The 15,636-nt window shown below is 37.9% G+C and overlaps 1 protein-coding gene across 1 annotated transcript in view; it reads right to left on the bottom strand.

The window, feature by feature from the left end:
- ME1 (malic enzyme 1) overlaps nt 1–15,636 on the bottom strand; it is a 195,780-nt gene that overhangs the window by 17,342 nt on the left and 162,802 nt on the right. The window contains exons 8-9 of the mRNA XM_086608248.1: nt 12,770–12,867; nt 10,874–10,987 (exon numbers count right to left, since the gene is read on the bottom strand). Of these exons, the coding sequence (XP_086464374.1) occupies nt 10,874–10,987; nt 12,770–12,867 (212 nt within the window). The remainder of the gene's footprint in view (nt 1–10,873; nt 10,988–12,769; nt 12,868–15,636) is intronic.

The following is a 15,636-nucleotide window of genomic DNA, read 5'->3' as shown; positions in this document are numbered from 1 at the left end:
TGATCTGCCTCACAGGACATCAGCTTCTCTTGGCTCACTCGTGATTACACGAATTTCCAGAGATTTCTCCTCTTCTATGGATTTTTTTACATGACCAAAATAGAGACTTTTTAAATTAAGAGGGTTATGCCTAGATGTGCTTATAGAGGTCTTAAGTGTTCTGCTAGAGCGATTAGCATGGAAATATTGCGATATGGGCACTTGGTTTCCTTTGCGGGTAAAATGTGAAATTCTCAGCCTTGAGAGAATGCTGCAATATTAACAATTTTTGGCATATTCACGCTCAAATCATTTCACCGTCAAGACACACTTTGAAGTCTGCCATTTCCCAGCACCCCAGCAGATGTCCCCACAGTCTACACACTTGGCTAAATTCAGATGCATGTCATTTTAGACAACGAATTTTCCTTAATATTTTCAGGGCAAAAATAATGAAGTTTTCCTTTTAGTCACAAAAAAAAAAAAATGCATTTATGACCTCCAGGCCAAAAGCTTGTTGCTAGGAATAAGTCAAAATACTATAATAAAAGCCACTTTTCATTCTAATAGGCTGGTTGGTTGAAATTGAAATGCTCAATGGAGACTTGGAGGCAGGTTTCCTGGGGAGCCAGGAATGGGTGTCATGGGTGATCATCTGATCCCATGCTGCTTCTTCAGTTGGTTCCTTAATGGCTTATCAGGCTGCTATTGAGGAAGCCAACTTTCGATCTGGTCTTAAAATCCAGCTTCCAGGAGACTGCCCTGGGCTACCAAGAAAAAAAAAAATCACCTCTAAGAGCTCTCGGGAAAGGTGACCTCCAATTTTTTCCACAGTGCATAACAGCTAAGAGGCCAGGCTGACATCTTAGTGGAGAAAAATGCTGATATTCTTTTATTTTCATTTTTAATCAAAACAAATAACCAAAATCCTGCATGAAACAGTGTTACTTCTTTATACCGTTTTACACTTGATTGGCTTTTGAGGAGGTACTTCAATACTTGAAAATTAAGGTAATGGCAGAGCTGTTAAAACACTTATTGATGCAACACCAAGGATTCAAAGCCTCATTTCCTACCGACGTTGATGATCATCTCTCATTTAATTAGCTACAAAGGAGTACTCAAAAAGTAAGTTAGATGTGATCCACTGCAACCCTTTCCAGGCCACTGGCTAGCGAGACTAGTGCTAGCCAGATGGGTCAGCTTGGGTGAGATTCACTTCTGCCTTATCTTAATTTCTATCTGCCCTTAATTTCACACAGGGCATTCTACCATTCTAAAAAAAAAAAAAACCCAAAAAACCAAAAACCACCAAAAAAAACCCAATAAAAAAACCTACCCCAAAACCAAACCCCAAACAATTTTAAATTTATTTCTGTATTCAGCTTTGGTCTGAATTAGCTTGATCTCATTAGTCAGAATGAATCATGTCTCCAAGTAAATATTTTTCTAGTATATTAACTGAGAATAAAATATTAAATTCTGTGGCTTAGCAAAATAACAACAGCTATGTACATAGAGATTTTTGCTTGGAAAATGCTTATAAAAGTAATCCTACAGTTAGGGGTTTTTTTTAATATATGTTTTAAAATAGATTGTCAAAAATGTATTTTAATCATTAATTCAGTGATCCTAAAGGAGCTACACAACACCTCCCTAAAAACTGTGTCGGAGATTTCAAGACCAGCCAGTTGATTTGGTTACAAAACTCAATAATTTAGAGGACAGTGCTTTAGACAGTATTTTTTCTCCCGAAATTGGCAAATTCTTAAGTTCTGCTCTCCACAAAGTAGAGAGGCGGCAGCAAGAGCACGGCTAGCTTTCCTCCGTGCCCTGCCAACGGGGCAAGCAATGACTTGCAGGAAGGAAGAAACAATTCAATTTTGTGCATCCTTAACCTCAAACTAAGGGGTTGCCAGTCCATGTAGTACAAGCTTCCAGACATCCGCCCCTGAATGCCTGTAGCCGGAATAAGAAATCACAGAGTTTTTGTCAGTCAGCAGAGAGAAGAGGATGGAGCCAAAATGCAGAAGTCTCAGTTCTGGATTTGTGTGGTTTTCTGTCTTGCCTCCCTCCTGACGCTGGAGAGATGCAAAGCGGACGGACTTGTCAGTGCAGAGCTGCTCTGACTAAAAGAATTTCCAGGAGCGCAGAGCCCGTCTTCTGACATTTCCATTTCCAGCCCTGGCTTAGCTAGCTTTTGTACGTGGGCTATCTGCTGCTGGGAAATGAGCTGTAGGGGATCAACACAAGGCAGCGTAAATCAGAAACTGCTCTGGTCTGCTTCCCTCTCTGTAATCCTAAAACACTAACAGAGCACACAGCTCACTGATATTTCCCTTCTTCTTCCAACAGGAAAATGAAAAATTTAGAATACTCCATACTCAGAAAGAATTTGAATAAGCTCTGGGGTTCTGTGTATGAACCTCTGAGTCTTTCAAGTAGATACATCATCTTCAGTCACATTCATATTTGTCTTCTAAGTCCACTGTCTCGCTCTTTTAGCATTATTAAAAATTCATTTGTTCAATGAAAAGGGCACAGAAAAATCAGTGATCTAAAGATGTGCCCCTTTCAGTACGCCAAGCCTCAATACATTCTCACTGTTTCACTGAAGGATTTCAACACTTACCACGCAGGAGAGGAATTTTCCAGGCGTTCCTACCAAAGCATGTTATTGCACCATTGTTCAAATAGCAGTAGGAAGACTTATTTAGGCCAGACAGCAGCTGTCTCTTAAGATGTAATATGTTTTCTATGATGTACAACAAGCATCATTCCTGCATCAAGAGATACTCCCTAAATCCAAAAACAAAGTCTTTCACACTAAAATCCACAAATGAACTAACAAACTTGACGTAATACCTCTGGAACTATTCAGAGGGGAAGATAACAAACTCACAAACTCTTTCAATAGAAGGAGGAAGGTAAAGTTAGAAAAAGAGGCTGTATATCCTTCTTGCTTTAACTTCCCAAATGTATTCAGCATCCCAAGAAAGAAATAAAAAGAAAGCACCAACATTTCATTATGTAACTTTTTGCAATGCTATGCATTGTTATATTATTCCCTTTTCTTTTGCAGAATAAGTAATTTGCTAGGGGCATTATAATAAGTGTGCTGGAATAAAAAAAAAAAGCACAACAACAAACAAACTACATACTAAAGTACCAGGAAGACAACCATAGCATCTTTAATGCACACTCAGGCTGCCTGAATAAACTATACAATACACCTTCACTAGAATGTCAAAGGCGAAAAATATTAAAAACATTCAAAAAGATTAATAAGGCCTGAGTCCAAAGATTCAGTGAAAATGTCAGAAATTACTTTGGAGGAGAAAATTATTGCCTCTGTCACAATATCATTTTGTATCAAGAAATCTAAGGGATATTTTAGATTTGAACAAAAGAGAACAAAGCAACCTGAAAACAGATATGTTGCTATACTAGAAGTCACTGTGGTATCTCAGATGGAAAGTAATACGAGCTAAATTCTTTATTAGCAAAAGAGTTACAATGTGGACTGTGTTAAGTCAGCAGATGAAGTACAGAGATAAAGAAACAACAGCAGCATTCTCTGATGGTGACATTATGTATGAAAGATCTTGGCAATCCTAAAATGTCTATATCCGTAATGGATGAGAGTCATTGATATTACATATTATTATTACAAATAGTAAAATATAGTCACTTGGACACCAGGACTTTTTAATTCAAGGAGCAAAAGGAAGTAATAGGACTCATCAGTTAAAAGTTTTATGAAAAATTGCTTGTATTTTGTATTTGAACTGAAAGCAGTTCTTAGGTTTAGGGAGAGTTCTTCAGTTTTTAGTTTTAGTGGCTGATCAACAGCACAAGAAGCAAAGGCTTCAAGAAAATGCATATCACAGTTTCCACAGAAAGTTACTCATAGCATCATATTCTAGAACCAAACTGAGGCTCAGATAACAAACAAAAATGACCCATCAATAAAACCCTGAGAAAATTCATAGAGAACAGCTGTAAAAACAGGAGACCAGACTGCACAGCAGACATCTATATGGCATATTACAAAACCAGAGGCAAATATTACAAATACCACTGTTTGTGGTATCGCTATTACGAAGTCTAATGCCATGGCCTGTCTGAGGTGGTCCTGCCAGGGCTGCCCCGTGAACCAGCGCTGAAGGGCAGAGCAGCTTTATGTCAGCGAGGCAGGAGAGGCAGGGCTGGAGGCTCTCCAAGATTTGCTCTTTCCATCAGCTGGGAGGCAGCTGAGAAGAAGCCAGAGGACCCTGATGACTGCGCTGTCCCACATGAGAGGCGGTGCTGGCACTCGTCCCGTCTCACAACCAGGGAGGCACAAATCTATTTATATAAACACTCGCCTCCATTTGACTGTGTCAACTGTGGCTTATTTAAACAAGAGAACAGAGATCAGAACATAGATAAATTAATACATTCATCTGAGGATCTTAAATACTGAAGACATGAGAACCGCAAAAGACATGAGAACTGTAGACCAAAAAGCAAAGCAGTCCATTAGCGAGTTGAGTGTTTCCAACTGCAAAATGTTTTGGTTTTACTAGCATGCTCCCTGTGAGTTCCCTACTGCAGAGTTAAGAGCAAACCAAAAAAAAAGCAGTTGTCAAAGCATCAAGGAAGAAGGGGAAAAAAGGGGATGTGATTAAGAGTTATGGGAGAAGGTGGTGAAACATCTCCCTGTTGTGAGAGGGTCTCTACATGGCTTCTTATCTCTTTCATAATGAGTAAATCCATGGTCTAAAGGTTGCTGATGAACCATCTGGAGGGCTCTAGGCAGGGACTGTAGACAGCACTGAGGAACCTCTCTGGAGAGTCCCCCACAAGCATGAAAGAGAAGGAACAGGAGAGGCACAGAGAGTGTGCTAGGAGGGGATCGGCCAGGCCGCCCTCCCTAGCCAGAACTCCAGGAGAGGACCGGTTACGAGTCACAAAATGTCAAAAAAAAAAGAAAAAAAGTGGAGGCATGGGTATGGTCGGGGTTACTAAAGCCCAAGGGCTTGCAGGTGACAGGCAATTCTGTACTACCTCATTTAGGAACTGTGTGAAAAACCACAACAGTTCAAGGAGATAATGTCATAATAGTTGGCAGTAAAACATACGATTTAGGTAAGAAATGTAATTCTCGTGTTGACTTTAAAGCATACTGTTAGAAGATTAGGGCTGTTTACTTAAGTCCTGTAAAACTTAGAAAAGACCCTTTCCAAGTAAATAAGCAGACATGGTTAACAGGCAGGACAAAATTTATAAAGGCAATTATTTCAAGAAGATCTGAGAAGTAAAGCAAGTCAGGAACCCACAGAACAAGAGAAACAAAACAATCATTGATTTCAACAGCAGAGTGTGAGCAAAAGAGATCATAAACCATCCAAATTAGGTCATTATTTCATCAGTACCTCTGATGCACATGGTGTCAAACATAAAACAGTTACATGCTAACAAATTTAACACCTGGATTTTTGGTGGTGGATATTCCTTGAGCATGCCCCACCAATCATCCCTTTGCCTTGTCCTCACTTGTTTTCATATGTTACTGGCAGAGTATGAGTAAAGCCGTGAGCTATCAAAGACAAATTAATGTGTTTCCTTTCTGCAAAGCCTACAATTCGTATAGAACAAGATAAATTCAAGATGAAACTGCAGAGATTAATTCCCCAGACATCAGAATAACTGACAAAGCAAACACGGATTGCTTCATTGGGATAGTGCATGAGTAAAATAAGAAAGAAACTGCATTAAGTGATTGTGGCACCTTGGAGATACCCAAGATGCTGCATCTTTGCTAAGACACAAAGCAGTTTTTTTGGCTCAAAAAGTCATAGCCAGTTTCAGTTAGCCATAAACGAACTGATCAAGGACAAAAGTAAAGAAAATAACAGACTGTTAATAAAAAGAAAGCTAGAAATAATTAAAAGTTAGCAGAAGAGGCAGACATAATATCAAGTAGCATATAAAATTTCACATTAAAACCATTATCAAATTAGTACCTAGAATGAAATCCAAGCATTTTTTTTTAAAAGCAACTATTGCTGAAAAATAAGAAAATTCAGTAACGATCAGACAGTCAGGATAGGATTCAGTTTAATATTATACTTGATTGTGAGCTCTACAGGCTCTTTCATGTATTATACAAGCTTTGCTGACTGTAATAGGAGCGACCACATCTATATGGCACCGAAATTCTGCTATCAGTCCCAGATGTCCTCCTTTCTCTTCCATCATTCTCTAAGCAAAGACTGAACTCTGTATGTATCCAGCTTTGACCAAACCATGAACTTTAATCAGGATCATATCCACCGCTAGTTAATTGGTTTTGAGGACCTTTTCTGAATAAGATTGCCAGAGCTATTCAAATGGAGGAAGGAGGAGGGAAAACAAAAACATTTTAGAGGATTATCTACAGGACTGCCTGGGTATCTCCATTTTAGTTATTTAGGACTTCATAAATTGGTTAACTTTTGGGGTCTATATCAGTCCTCCTCTTACAAAGATTGACACTCTGAGGCCTTCAACTATTGGACCTCAACTGTTCTTGTTCTTGACATTCAGTTTGGGCTTCATTCAGACAAACTGAAGTCTAACAAGTTCACTCATCTAATGGACATTTAAAACACAAAGCACTCCATTACATACAAGTGTTACCGTGCTGAACTAGAAAGCATAGAGCACAACACTGTCAAAAGCAGCATTTTTCCATGTTGATATGCTCTTTAAAATTAAGGATGACATTCATCTCTGTGTGAGGGAACTTAATTTGTGCACTGGAGATTATGTGGCATACGAAAATCTAATGCTGTCTGGCATATTACAGATAAACTTCACCAAAAGAGGAGCATTTTTGGCAGCCCAGGAACACTCCCATCAGGCTGTCATCCAGTATCCATTCTTGGCAGAGGGTGGGGGGTTTCTACTGGGTTCCTTTAAATACTAAAAATTACTTATTATTTGCATTACATTCCTAGGCAGTTCCAAGAACCATCTTGCCTATCACCTTCCCTGTTCTTGGCATTGCCTTAAAAAAATACAAAGAAAGAAAAAAGAAGCATTTGCAGCACATTGCTAAAACGCTCAGACAATGGTGAACCTCAGGAACATCCCAATACTGTTTATCACTTTCTGCCTCTTCTCAGGTACTTGACACAAAAGAATTTACTGTCTTTGAAGTTCATGGGTGAAGATTTGGCCACTAATATAGCTAAACATGACACTACGGCAGCTTTAAAGAAAACACAAAACGTGTTCACCACATATCATACATTTATGTATGTTTGTGTGATTAACAGAAAAAAAATGGGACCACTGAGAATATGGGAAAGAAAAGGAATCTGGAAGACGTTACCCATCAGTGTATTCATATAGGAAAATATCTATTCATTAATCAGACAGAATATGACAATGTGACAGAATTCAGAAATTCAGAATTACAGATGAGTCTCAACTGCTTACGTGTAATCTCCAAGCACACAAGAGTGCAAAAGCAACTTTAAAAGTGTCTTTAATTAAATATTAAAACCCCCATCTGAATGCACTGGGATACTTAAGACAGGCATTTTAAGAGAAGAGGTATCTGTTTCAAAGAGTAAAGTCATATAGTCCAAGTGGCAAAATTCCAATGATATTACGATCTGCAAACCTTCCTCATCCACCTTTGGAGAAAAAAATAGTTTTGAAAGGTGAAAGCATACCGAATAGATTAAAAAACACCTCAACAACAACCCCAAACAATATGAACAACATTATAAGATCTCTATAATGAAGCAGAGAACATAACTATAGATAGTATAACAAACATAGACTTCATCACCAGCTCTTTTACCACAACATAGCAGAAAAGTTGGTCATCAAATTTGGTTTAATGAAAAAAGATGATTCCCAGGGTAAAAGAAAAAGATATTAACAACAAAATGAAAACACAGCTGCTCTTGAAAAATTAAAAAACCACAAAGGAAAAATCAGCTACAAAAGCCTGATAAGTGACTTCGTGGCAGCCTTTGGAGGTGGGGGAAGAAGAAAAAGGTGGAAACTGTTTGCAGTCATGGTCAACAAAAGTTCCAAGGTTATGCTTCTTTGATTTGCACTGGTTGAAATACTACAGAAATTAGATGAAAGGAGAAATAATGTTGAAATCTATAATCGTACATTGCAAAATTACTGATCAAAAGACAGCACTGAATAAAAATGATATAAGAATTAGTTTAGTTGGATAAAGTAAATGCTGAGTCTTCAGAGAGTCTGTTATTTCTCATAGTGCTAAAGCCACGGATCAGAATACTTCTAGGACTGAAACGGTCTCCCTGTCTCAAGTAAAACTCTTTTGATCAGGCAGTTTTTGATGGGACAAATTTTAAGGGGCTCTCATTGAACAGGTTTCCATTAATACACCTTCTTAGTAGAAAGAAATTAGTTTAGTTTATGCAAAAGTGGGTGAACTGGTGATCTATTCTGTGGCTTGGCGTATCTTATGTTTACAATAATGAAAAAGTTTCTTAGAATAGAGTCCTTCCCATTGTGCAGTTTTCTCACAAATCTTCCTCATTTTACTTCTCTTATGTCTAAGAGTTTGGAAGATCCTTCAAGTCTTACAGCTAAAGCCAAAATAATTTCCTAAGCAGACCTAAAGTACAGCATTCTATCTCAGGCCAGAAAAAGGAATCAGGAATAGCTTAATTATTTACTTGCCGTATATATGACTTCCCAGCAGTTAAGTCACAAGCTTCAAGAGGCTTACGCATTGTATTTTCTTTCTTTGAGGTGCAGCATTTTTTATTTATTCTTTTTTTTAATGGGAACATTTAGCTGCAGAAGAAAGCCAAGAGTGGACTTGCAGAGTCCTAGACCAAGGACAGGTTTCCTTATGCCCAGCTCGGGCCTCACACTGATATATCTCCAGCTTCTAGGTCCAGCAGGCTCTGCACTCAAATGCTCCGCAGCAGTAAGCATGCACCCACTCTCAAGACCCCCAGGATGGCCAGTCAGGAAGACCACTGCTCCCAGGTCTTCCAGGAACATGAGCACCGACCTGAAATATTCACTGTCGGCTCCCGCTGCTTGTGTCAACATCTGGCCATAAATTCAGCCCTACTCTATCTCAGACTGCTGTTATATCTGGCTATCATGAACAGCTCACAAATAGACTCTGGGCAGGACATGCAGTGGACTGCTTTTTGGATAAAACCCAAATTAAAGCCCCACCAAGAAGAATAAGCAGAGGAAAAGAACTTAGAGGCTGTGAGAGACGCTGATTGGTTTTGGCCCCACTTGAGAACGCTGAAGTTAGAAGGTGAGGAGGAAAGAATATAGTCACCGAGTCACTAAAAATTTAGAAACTGTGAAAGGAATTAGTCATTGCGTACCAAGAGCAACAACCCAGCTTCTCAACTCACTGGCAAATTAGCAGTGAGAGGTGTAAAAGAAGCAGAAAGAGGAAACGAGCAGGAGAGAAGAAAGGCTGGTTAACCACCTTGGCTGGACGTACACGCAGCTGAGATCTGTTTTACTGCTTTAAGGTTGTAAAGTTCCTATACTTCTGCCCCTGTCAGTTTGTTTCCTTAACACCACCAGGAGCTGATTGTGGTTCAATTGTATTACTTGATAACCCCAGTTTCTATGGTGGAGGAAATTGCACAACACACCATCCTTCTTAGGCAACCTCTAGGTTTCAACAGCCACAGAAGATATATAGGCCTTCAGCCATCAGTGTTTGGATGCAAAAGCACCTTAAGATTATTAGATAAAAAATGAAAGGATTAAAAACACTCATTAAAACAAACAAACAAACCAAAAAAACACCAGAAAAAAAAATCTTAGATAGCAGCAAAAACCAGCACTCTTCTGTACCTGATCAGGCTACTTTTTTGTTTCTGGCAAGGGATGTTCAAGATGATTTCAGTAATTTTCTCCCATCTCAATATCCATGATCCTACTATTTTCCCTTTAACAACATGAGTGAAAGGTGCTCTGATGCTGTTCAACAAACCAACACAGATACTGACTGCAGAATGAATACTCCTGATGCAAAAGTAAGTGAACTACAAAAGATCCTAAATATTAGACAGCTAAAGGACACCGTGCAAGAGCGCAGCACCAACAAAGATGACCATAAACACTGCTAACCAACAGGCAAGGTGAAAAAGTGAAGCCAATGGGCCTCTCATCCATTTCTTTTAAGTAGCTCACAAACTATTAAATACATAACCACCTTTTAAAACATACCAGTTTCTTTATTCTGGCACTTGGAATTCATATGTTTCTTTATTTTGGCACATGGAAGGAATGAGGTAAGGGTGACTGATGAAGTCTCTCAGCAACTTCAAATTCTGACCAGCGTTGATAGCACTGCAGACCACAACATCTGCAACATGAGCTATATCCCTGTGCATAGAAGCTTTTTGATGCAATATATCTCAGTTCTTGCAGAAGGATGACATGCTTGCAACACCAGGAAAATATTCTCTTCAAAAATAATTTTGTTCCTTTTAAAAAATTGTTGAATGCTGTCCTAATCATGTATCTATACATCTTTGTGCAAGATTGTGCTAACAAATAATAGTCACATTAACATGGGAAATATTAAACCCACAGGTTGAACATTTCTTTCCTTACACATTTTTTAATGAACTGCTGAAAAATTGTCTTCATTATGTGCTCATCTCTAATAGAAATAGAGCAGGAACCCCATGCATAATCACACACCCCCCATGAAGTAGCATAGGAGTCTATCATTCATTTAACATGATTTAGAAAAGAAAAACAGTATGCTACGTCAAGAGAGATAAATGGCTGCAGTTGCTTTCACAAAGAATACATTCTTGTCTTTACATACAGACTGCAAATAACTGTCATGATATTTAAAGGAACGAGAAAATTGTAATACCTTTACTATTAATCCCTTTGAGTCAACCATCCATATCCTTTTGATAGCTGCATTTTTAGATACCCCTTCTTTTTCCATAGCCATAACAATGAGGTTTGCTATCCCCAGTGCAGCCTAAAGGAAAGAGAAGAAAAGTAGCATATGAAACAAGAAGTGAAAGAAATCCCCTATTTGTTTCCTCTACCCACTATTTTAGACAAGTTTCTTCATTTTATTTAACAATAAAACTGAATCTTTATTTTTTCATAAAGTAAACACTAATGAACTATTGCTACCATTTGGTAATTAGAAACTCTAATGTAGACAAATAGTATAGATAAATCTTAAATCATATAGATAAATCACAGTACAGATAAACCTGAAGATGGCATTTACAGTATGAAGAGCACAATAAATGTTTAAACTCTAATGAAAAATGCTAAAACTAACATGTATTCCACATAATCAGAACACATGAACTATTTTTTCTTCTTTGAAAGTTTGTTCATTAGATTTTTTTTTGTGTGTGTAACTTAAACCAAAGAAAACATCACTCTGCATGCCAAAAAGTAAAATGCAGTCCTAAAGATTTTTTTCTCTTATCTTTTCTCAAATGTCCATCAAGAAGGTAAGTCTCCTTTTACCTACTATTCATGTGTTTTGTAACTCTAGACTTGGCTGTTCTCCCAGTGAAAGCAAGGGCGAGAAAAATTCACTTATCAATATTTTGCTGAAACATATATCATTCTTACTGGATTTTACAATATTTCATCCAACAGATTAAGTGTCATACAGGTACTGATTGAAAAATAGGCATCAAAATGAGCCAACAGACCTCTCAATATTTCTGATTACCAACTCGTACGCATATTTATGGGGTTGATTCTGTTTCTTGATCTTTACGATTCAGTTTCACTGAGAATCAAGTAAGATTCCCTTTTTTAAGAAATAGTAAGTTAAGAAATGAGTAGTTTTACTAGGAATGAGCTCCCACAACAGGGATGATATCTACCATTACCTCTTGGCAGCAACAGGCACACTGACAATACTAATGAAAAAAAATAAACATTAGGCCATGGATTCATCTCTCTGTTGAACATGGAGCAAAACTAGGGGAAGGAATTTCAGGGAGACGAACAGTCTTTATGTACAAAGGCGTTGACATGTCAGACATGGATGTGAGTTATTCTGAAAACTACAGACCTGATCTCAGTAGCACCAAATATTCAATCAAATTAAAGATATCTGGACTACACAAAGACGGATTAGTAAATTGCACCTATAGGAAGATTTGGTGACCATGACTAATATTTTTCAGAGGCTTGCATGGGCTTGTAGACTTCATACAAAAGATGACAGCTAGCCATACTGTAGATAAGTATAACCCTCACTTGTGTGTCAGTGGCTTAGAAATTTATACTGAAAAATTAGTATCAAAAAATAATGAGCCTAAAAATCTTCAGAAATGGATGATCTCAAGGTGCAGAATACTGCAAAACTACATTTTATGACAGGAAAAATCAAAGGTGCACTGCTTCTTAATAAATAACACTGACTTGGCTAAATACATTTTATTTCATTTCTCTTTGGTGGCCTGATATAATTCCTCATTTTTCAAAAAAATGGGGTTTTTTTGTTTATATTAGGAGCAGTTCAATAATTTATAGCTGAAGAGCTAAAATCTGGAGATCTAAAAAGAGAACAGACTCCACAAATGTCTTATGAGAAATATAAGGCTTAACCAGATGATCAGAGATTTTTCTATAAATTTACACTTGAATCAAACACCAACTTTCAGCCAGTGTCAGTGATCATTCTACCCATTTAATCTTCTTGTTAACTGGATACATATAACTTCATGAAATATCAAGAAAAATCTTCATAGCACAATTTTTACTGATGGATAAAAATACATACCTCTCCAGCTCCCTGGAACAACACTGTGTGATCTGATAATCTGTTCTTGGTGATACGCAGAGCTGCAAGAAGACCTGCAACAGCCACAGATGCAGTTCCTGAAATAAAAAAAATGAATATATTTGGTTATTCTGGAAATAATAACAAAGCATTATATTTTAAATAATTCCACAGCATCTTTCAGCTAAAAGATACAAGTACTTAGGGTAGTAATAAAAAGTTGAGTGGAACTGGAGTTTGCTCTACTTTCTTCTTATGAAATCTAAATTTAAGCAGGAATATCTTCAGAGTAACATTAAGGAAAATACAACTGATTAATTCTACTGGATGGGTATAATGGCTGGGGTGTTCGAACTATTACAAAATACTCTGGTTATGACCTATTCCAGAAGGAAAGGATGGGAGAGCCCAGACAGAAGTATTTCCAAGGACCCCAGATACAGAAAACAAAGATACTGATCTCATTCTTCAAATAGGTATACTTCAAACACAGTAAAATACGAGACTACAATAAAACCTTAGTTCTCATTGGGGGGTTATTAGAAGAGCAAGCAAAACATTCACAGAGAAGCTAAGCTAGCTGAAAGAGGAAAGCCAGCTTATTTAAGACACTGACTGCCCTACTGCATCTGAAAGCCCCCAGGACTCCAGTCTACTGCGAAAGGGGTTCCATCTCACTAGTGTCTAAAACATTGGAAGTACCTTTTCCATTTATCTTGGAGCTATGCCACGCAGGAAAAAAGGCTAATACTTAGTTTTATGATTTAGCCTGTGGAGGCCTTTCTTCTCCAAATCAGAACCACAAAGAATGAGATACCTGTCTATCTTTGAATGGAAAAATTTTGGTCCTCATCATGAGAAACACCTGTTAATAAAAAGTAAGGCAATAAAGGAATATCAAGCAGGGAGCTAACCCAAACCTGTTCACAATGGCAGGATCAATCCTGTCACAGACAGGATCTGTCTGTGATTTCTGACAGATCTTTGTCTAACTTATTCCTACATTTTCTTTCAAATACTGCTATGACCTTCTCGGCAAGCTATTCCAGTGCTTCAATATACTTTCTGTTGAAAATGTCAAATCTAAATGTTTCTTCTTCTCTTCTTCTATTTTGGCCTTGTCTTATCTACCACTGGAAAACCTATTCTTTTGTCTTTGCAACAAGATTATATTTGTATTATTGTGTATTATATTTGAAGACTAACAGTGTCCCAACCTGCTTTTCCTATGTGGAAAAATCTCAGTTCTTCCACTCTTTCAGAAAGCTATGTTTTCTAAAACACTTAGCACTCATTTCTTTCCTCTGGATTTTATTCACTTGTTTCTTATTTTTCTTGAATTGCAGCACCCAAATCTTTACACAACACTGCAGCTGAATTGTTAGCACTGCTGACTCCAGCTGTCAGCTTCTGTCATGCTGAAAAAAGTTGCATTCAGTCACCAGAACCTGATATCTGGCTCTTCTAATCCAAAGACCAGTTACACCTTCTGCTCAACAAAGACTACTGGAGGAGGAAGGCCTTCCTTCATGGATTACTGACTTCGGCTAACAAGCTTGTATTTTTCAAAAATGATCATTGTCACTAAAGCTCAGTCACAAGGTGGACCAAAAAAAGACAAGTCAGACTCATTATTCCTGCAAGGAACTTAGATCTATTAAATACCAGAAAAAAAAAAGAGAAAGTGCATCAGTTTTAACAAGTTCACAGAACCCATAAAGACATCCCGTGGATAAGGATATGGTAGTGAGGTAGATGATACCAGCAGAAAAGTTGTGCTCAATGTGTCTTTTTAGAGGAGATTCCAAAGAACCAACAGCAGACAACATTGATTTAATCAGGACTGAAAAAGCCGTATCAGCCACTAACAATTAGGTATTGAAAGCGGAAAAATGGCTTTCAACAGTCTTTGAACATTTTATGATGCCTAAATCATTCACAGAGAGCTGAACCACAGGGAGACAAACACGGGCCTTGATATGTCCCCCTTGTTCAGTTCAGGGAATAAGAATCAAATTCCTCCTTCTCCAGGCAGTGCCTGCCACTGACCGACCCAAGGAAACTAAAGATGAAGCCATAAATGATTTTAAGAAGCCTGCAAGAATTTGCAAGGAGATCTGCTGGCTCCTACAATCCTGCTCCTGATCACCACAGCCCTAACCGCAATTGTCTACAGGTGACCTGGTTGCTTTTGAGGGGGGAATTCACATTGCTACTGATTTTTCCTTCAGAAAATGTGTGAAGTAGGTATGACCAGCCCTCTAAAAGCACTTGGCCTAGAATCTGCACATTGGACATTGCTCCTCAACGTGCAGCTGCCCTGAAGTATGTACTTCTGCTATTCACAAGTCCACTTCCTCATACACAAGTGAAGTTTAAAGCTGAGATAGCACTAATGTCTTCACCAAATTCCAGGAGATGCTCAGAACAGTTATTTATATTGCACGCACACAGACCATTAAGTTTCGAATACATGTGGCTAAGGAACTAAAAGAACAGAAGTAGTAAGAAGCTTGGTCCACGTAAACCTCTCCTAAAAAGACATCATTTGGGTGTTGAAGGCTGGATTTGAATCTGTGGTTTATATTTAGGATCATCGGAGTTTCATGAATGGTTACTTTCTCAAAAACAAACAGTAACCCTTAGTAAAATTTAAGAACACATTTTCAAGTTAGAAAGTCCTTTAGAAAGTCACTTTTTGAAGTAAATCCACCTGAAAAGTTCAAAAACATGTATCTTTAGAACAAAAAAGTTTGTTATGTGCTTTTGATTATGACTTTTCCCTTCAATCGTCAGAAATACAGGACATCTTGTTCTCAGCCGACTTAATGTTTAGACCATACAAACTTGTCATTTTTAGTTATTTA

Source organism: Tauraco erythrolophus, chromosome 2 (assembly GCF_009769465.1).
Source record: "Tauraco erythrolophus isolate bTauEry1 chromosome 2, bTauEry1.pri, whole genome shotgun sequence".
Taxonomy (NCBI): Eukaryota; Metazoa; Chordata; class Aves; order Musophagiformes; family Musophagidae; genus Tauraco; species Tauraco erythrolophus.
The sequence above is the reverse complement of the archived record's forward strand: the minus strand, read 5'-3'. Positions and strand labels throughout refer to the sequence as shown.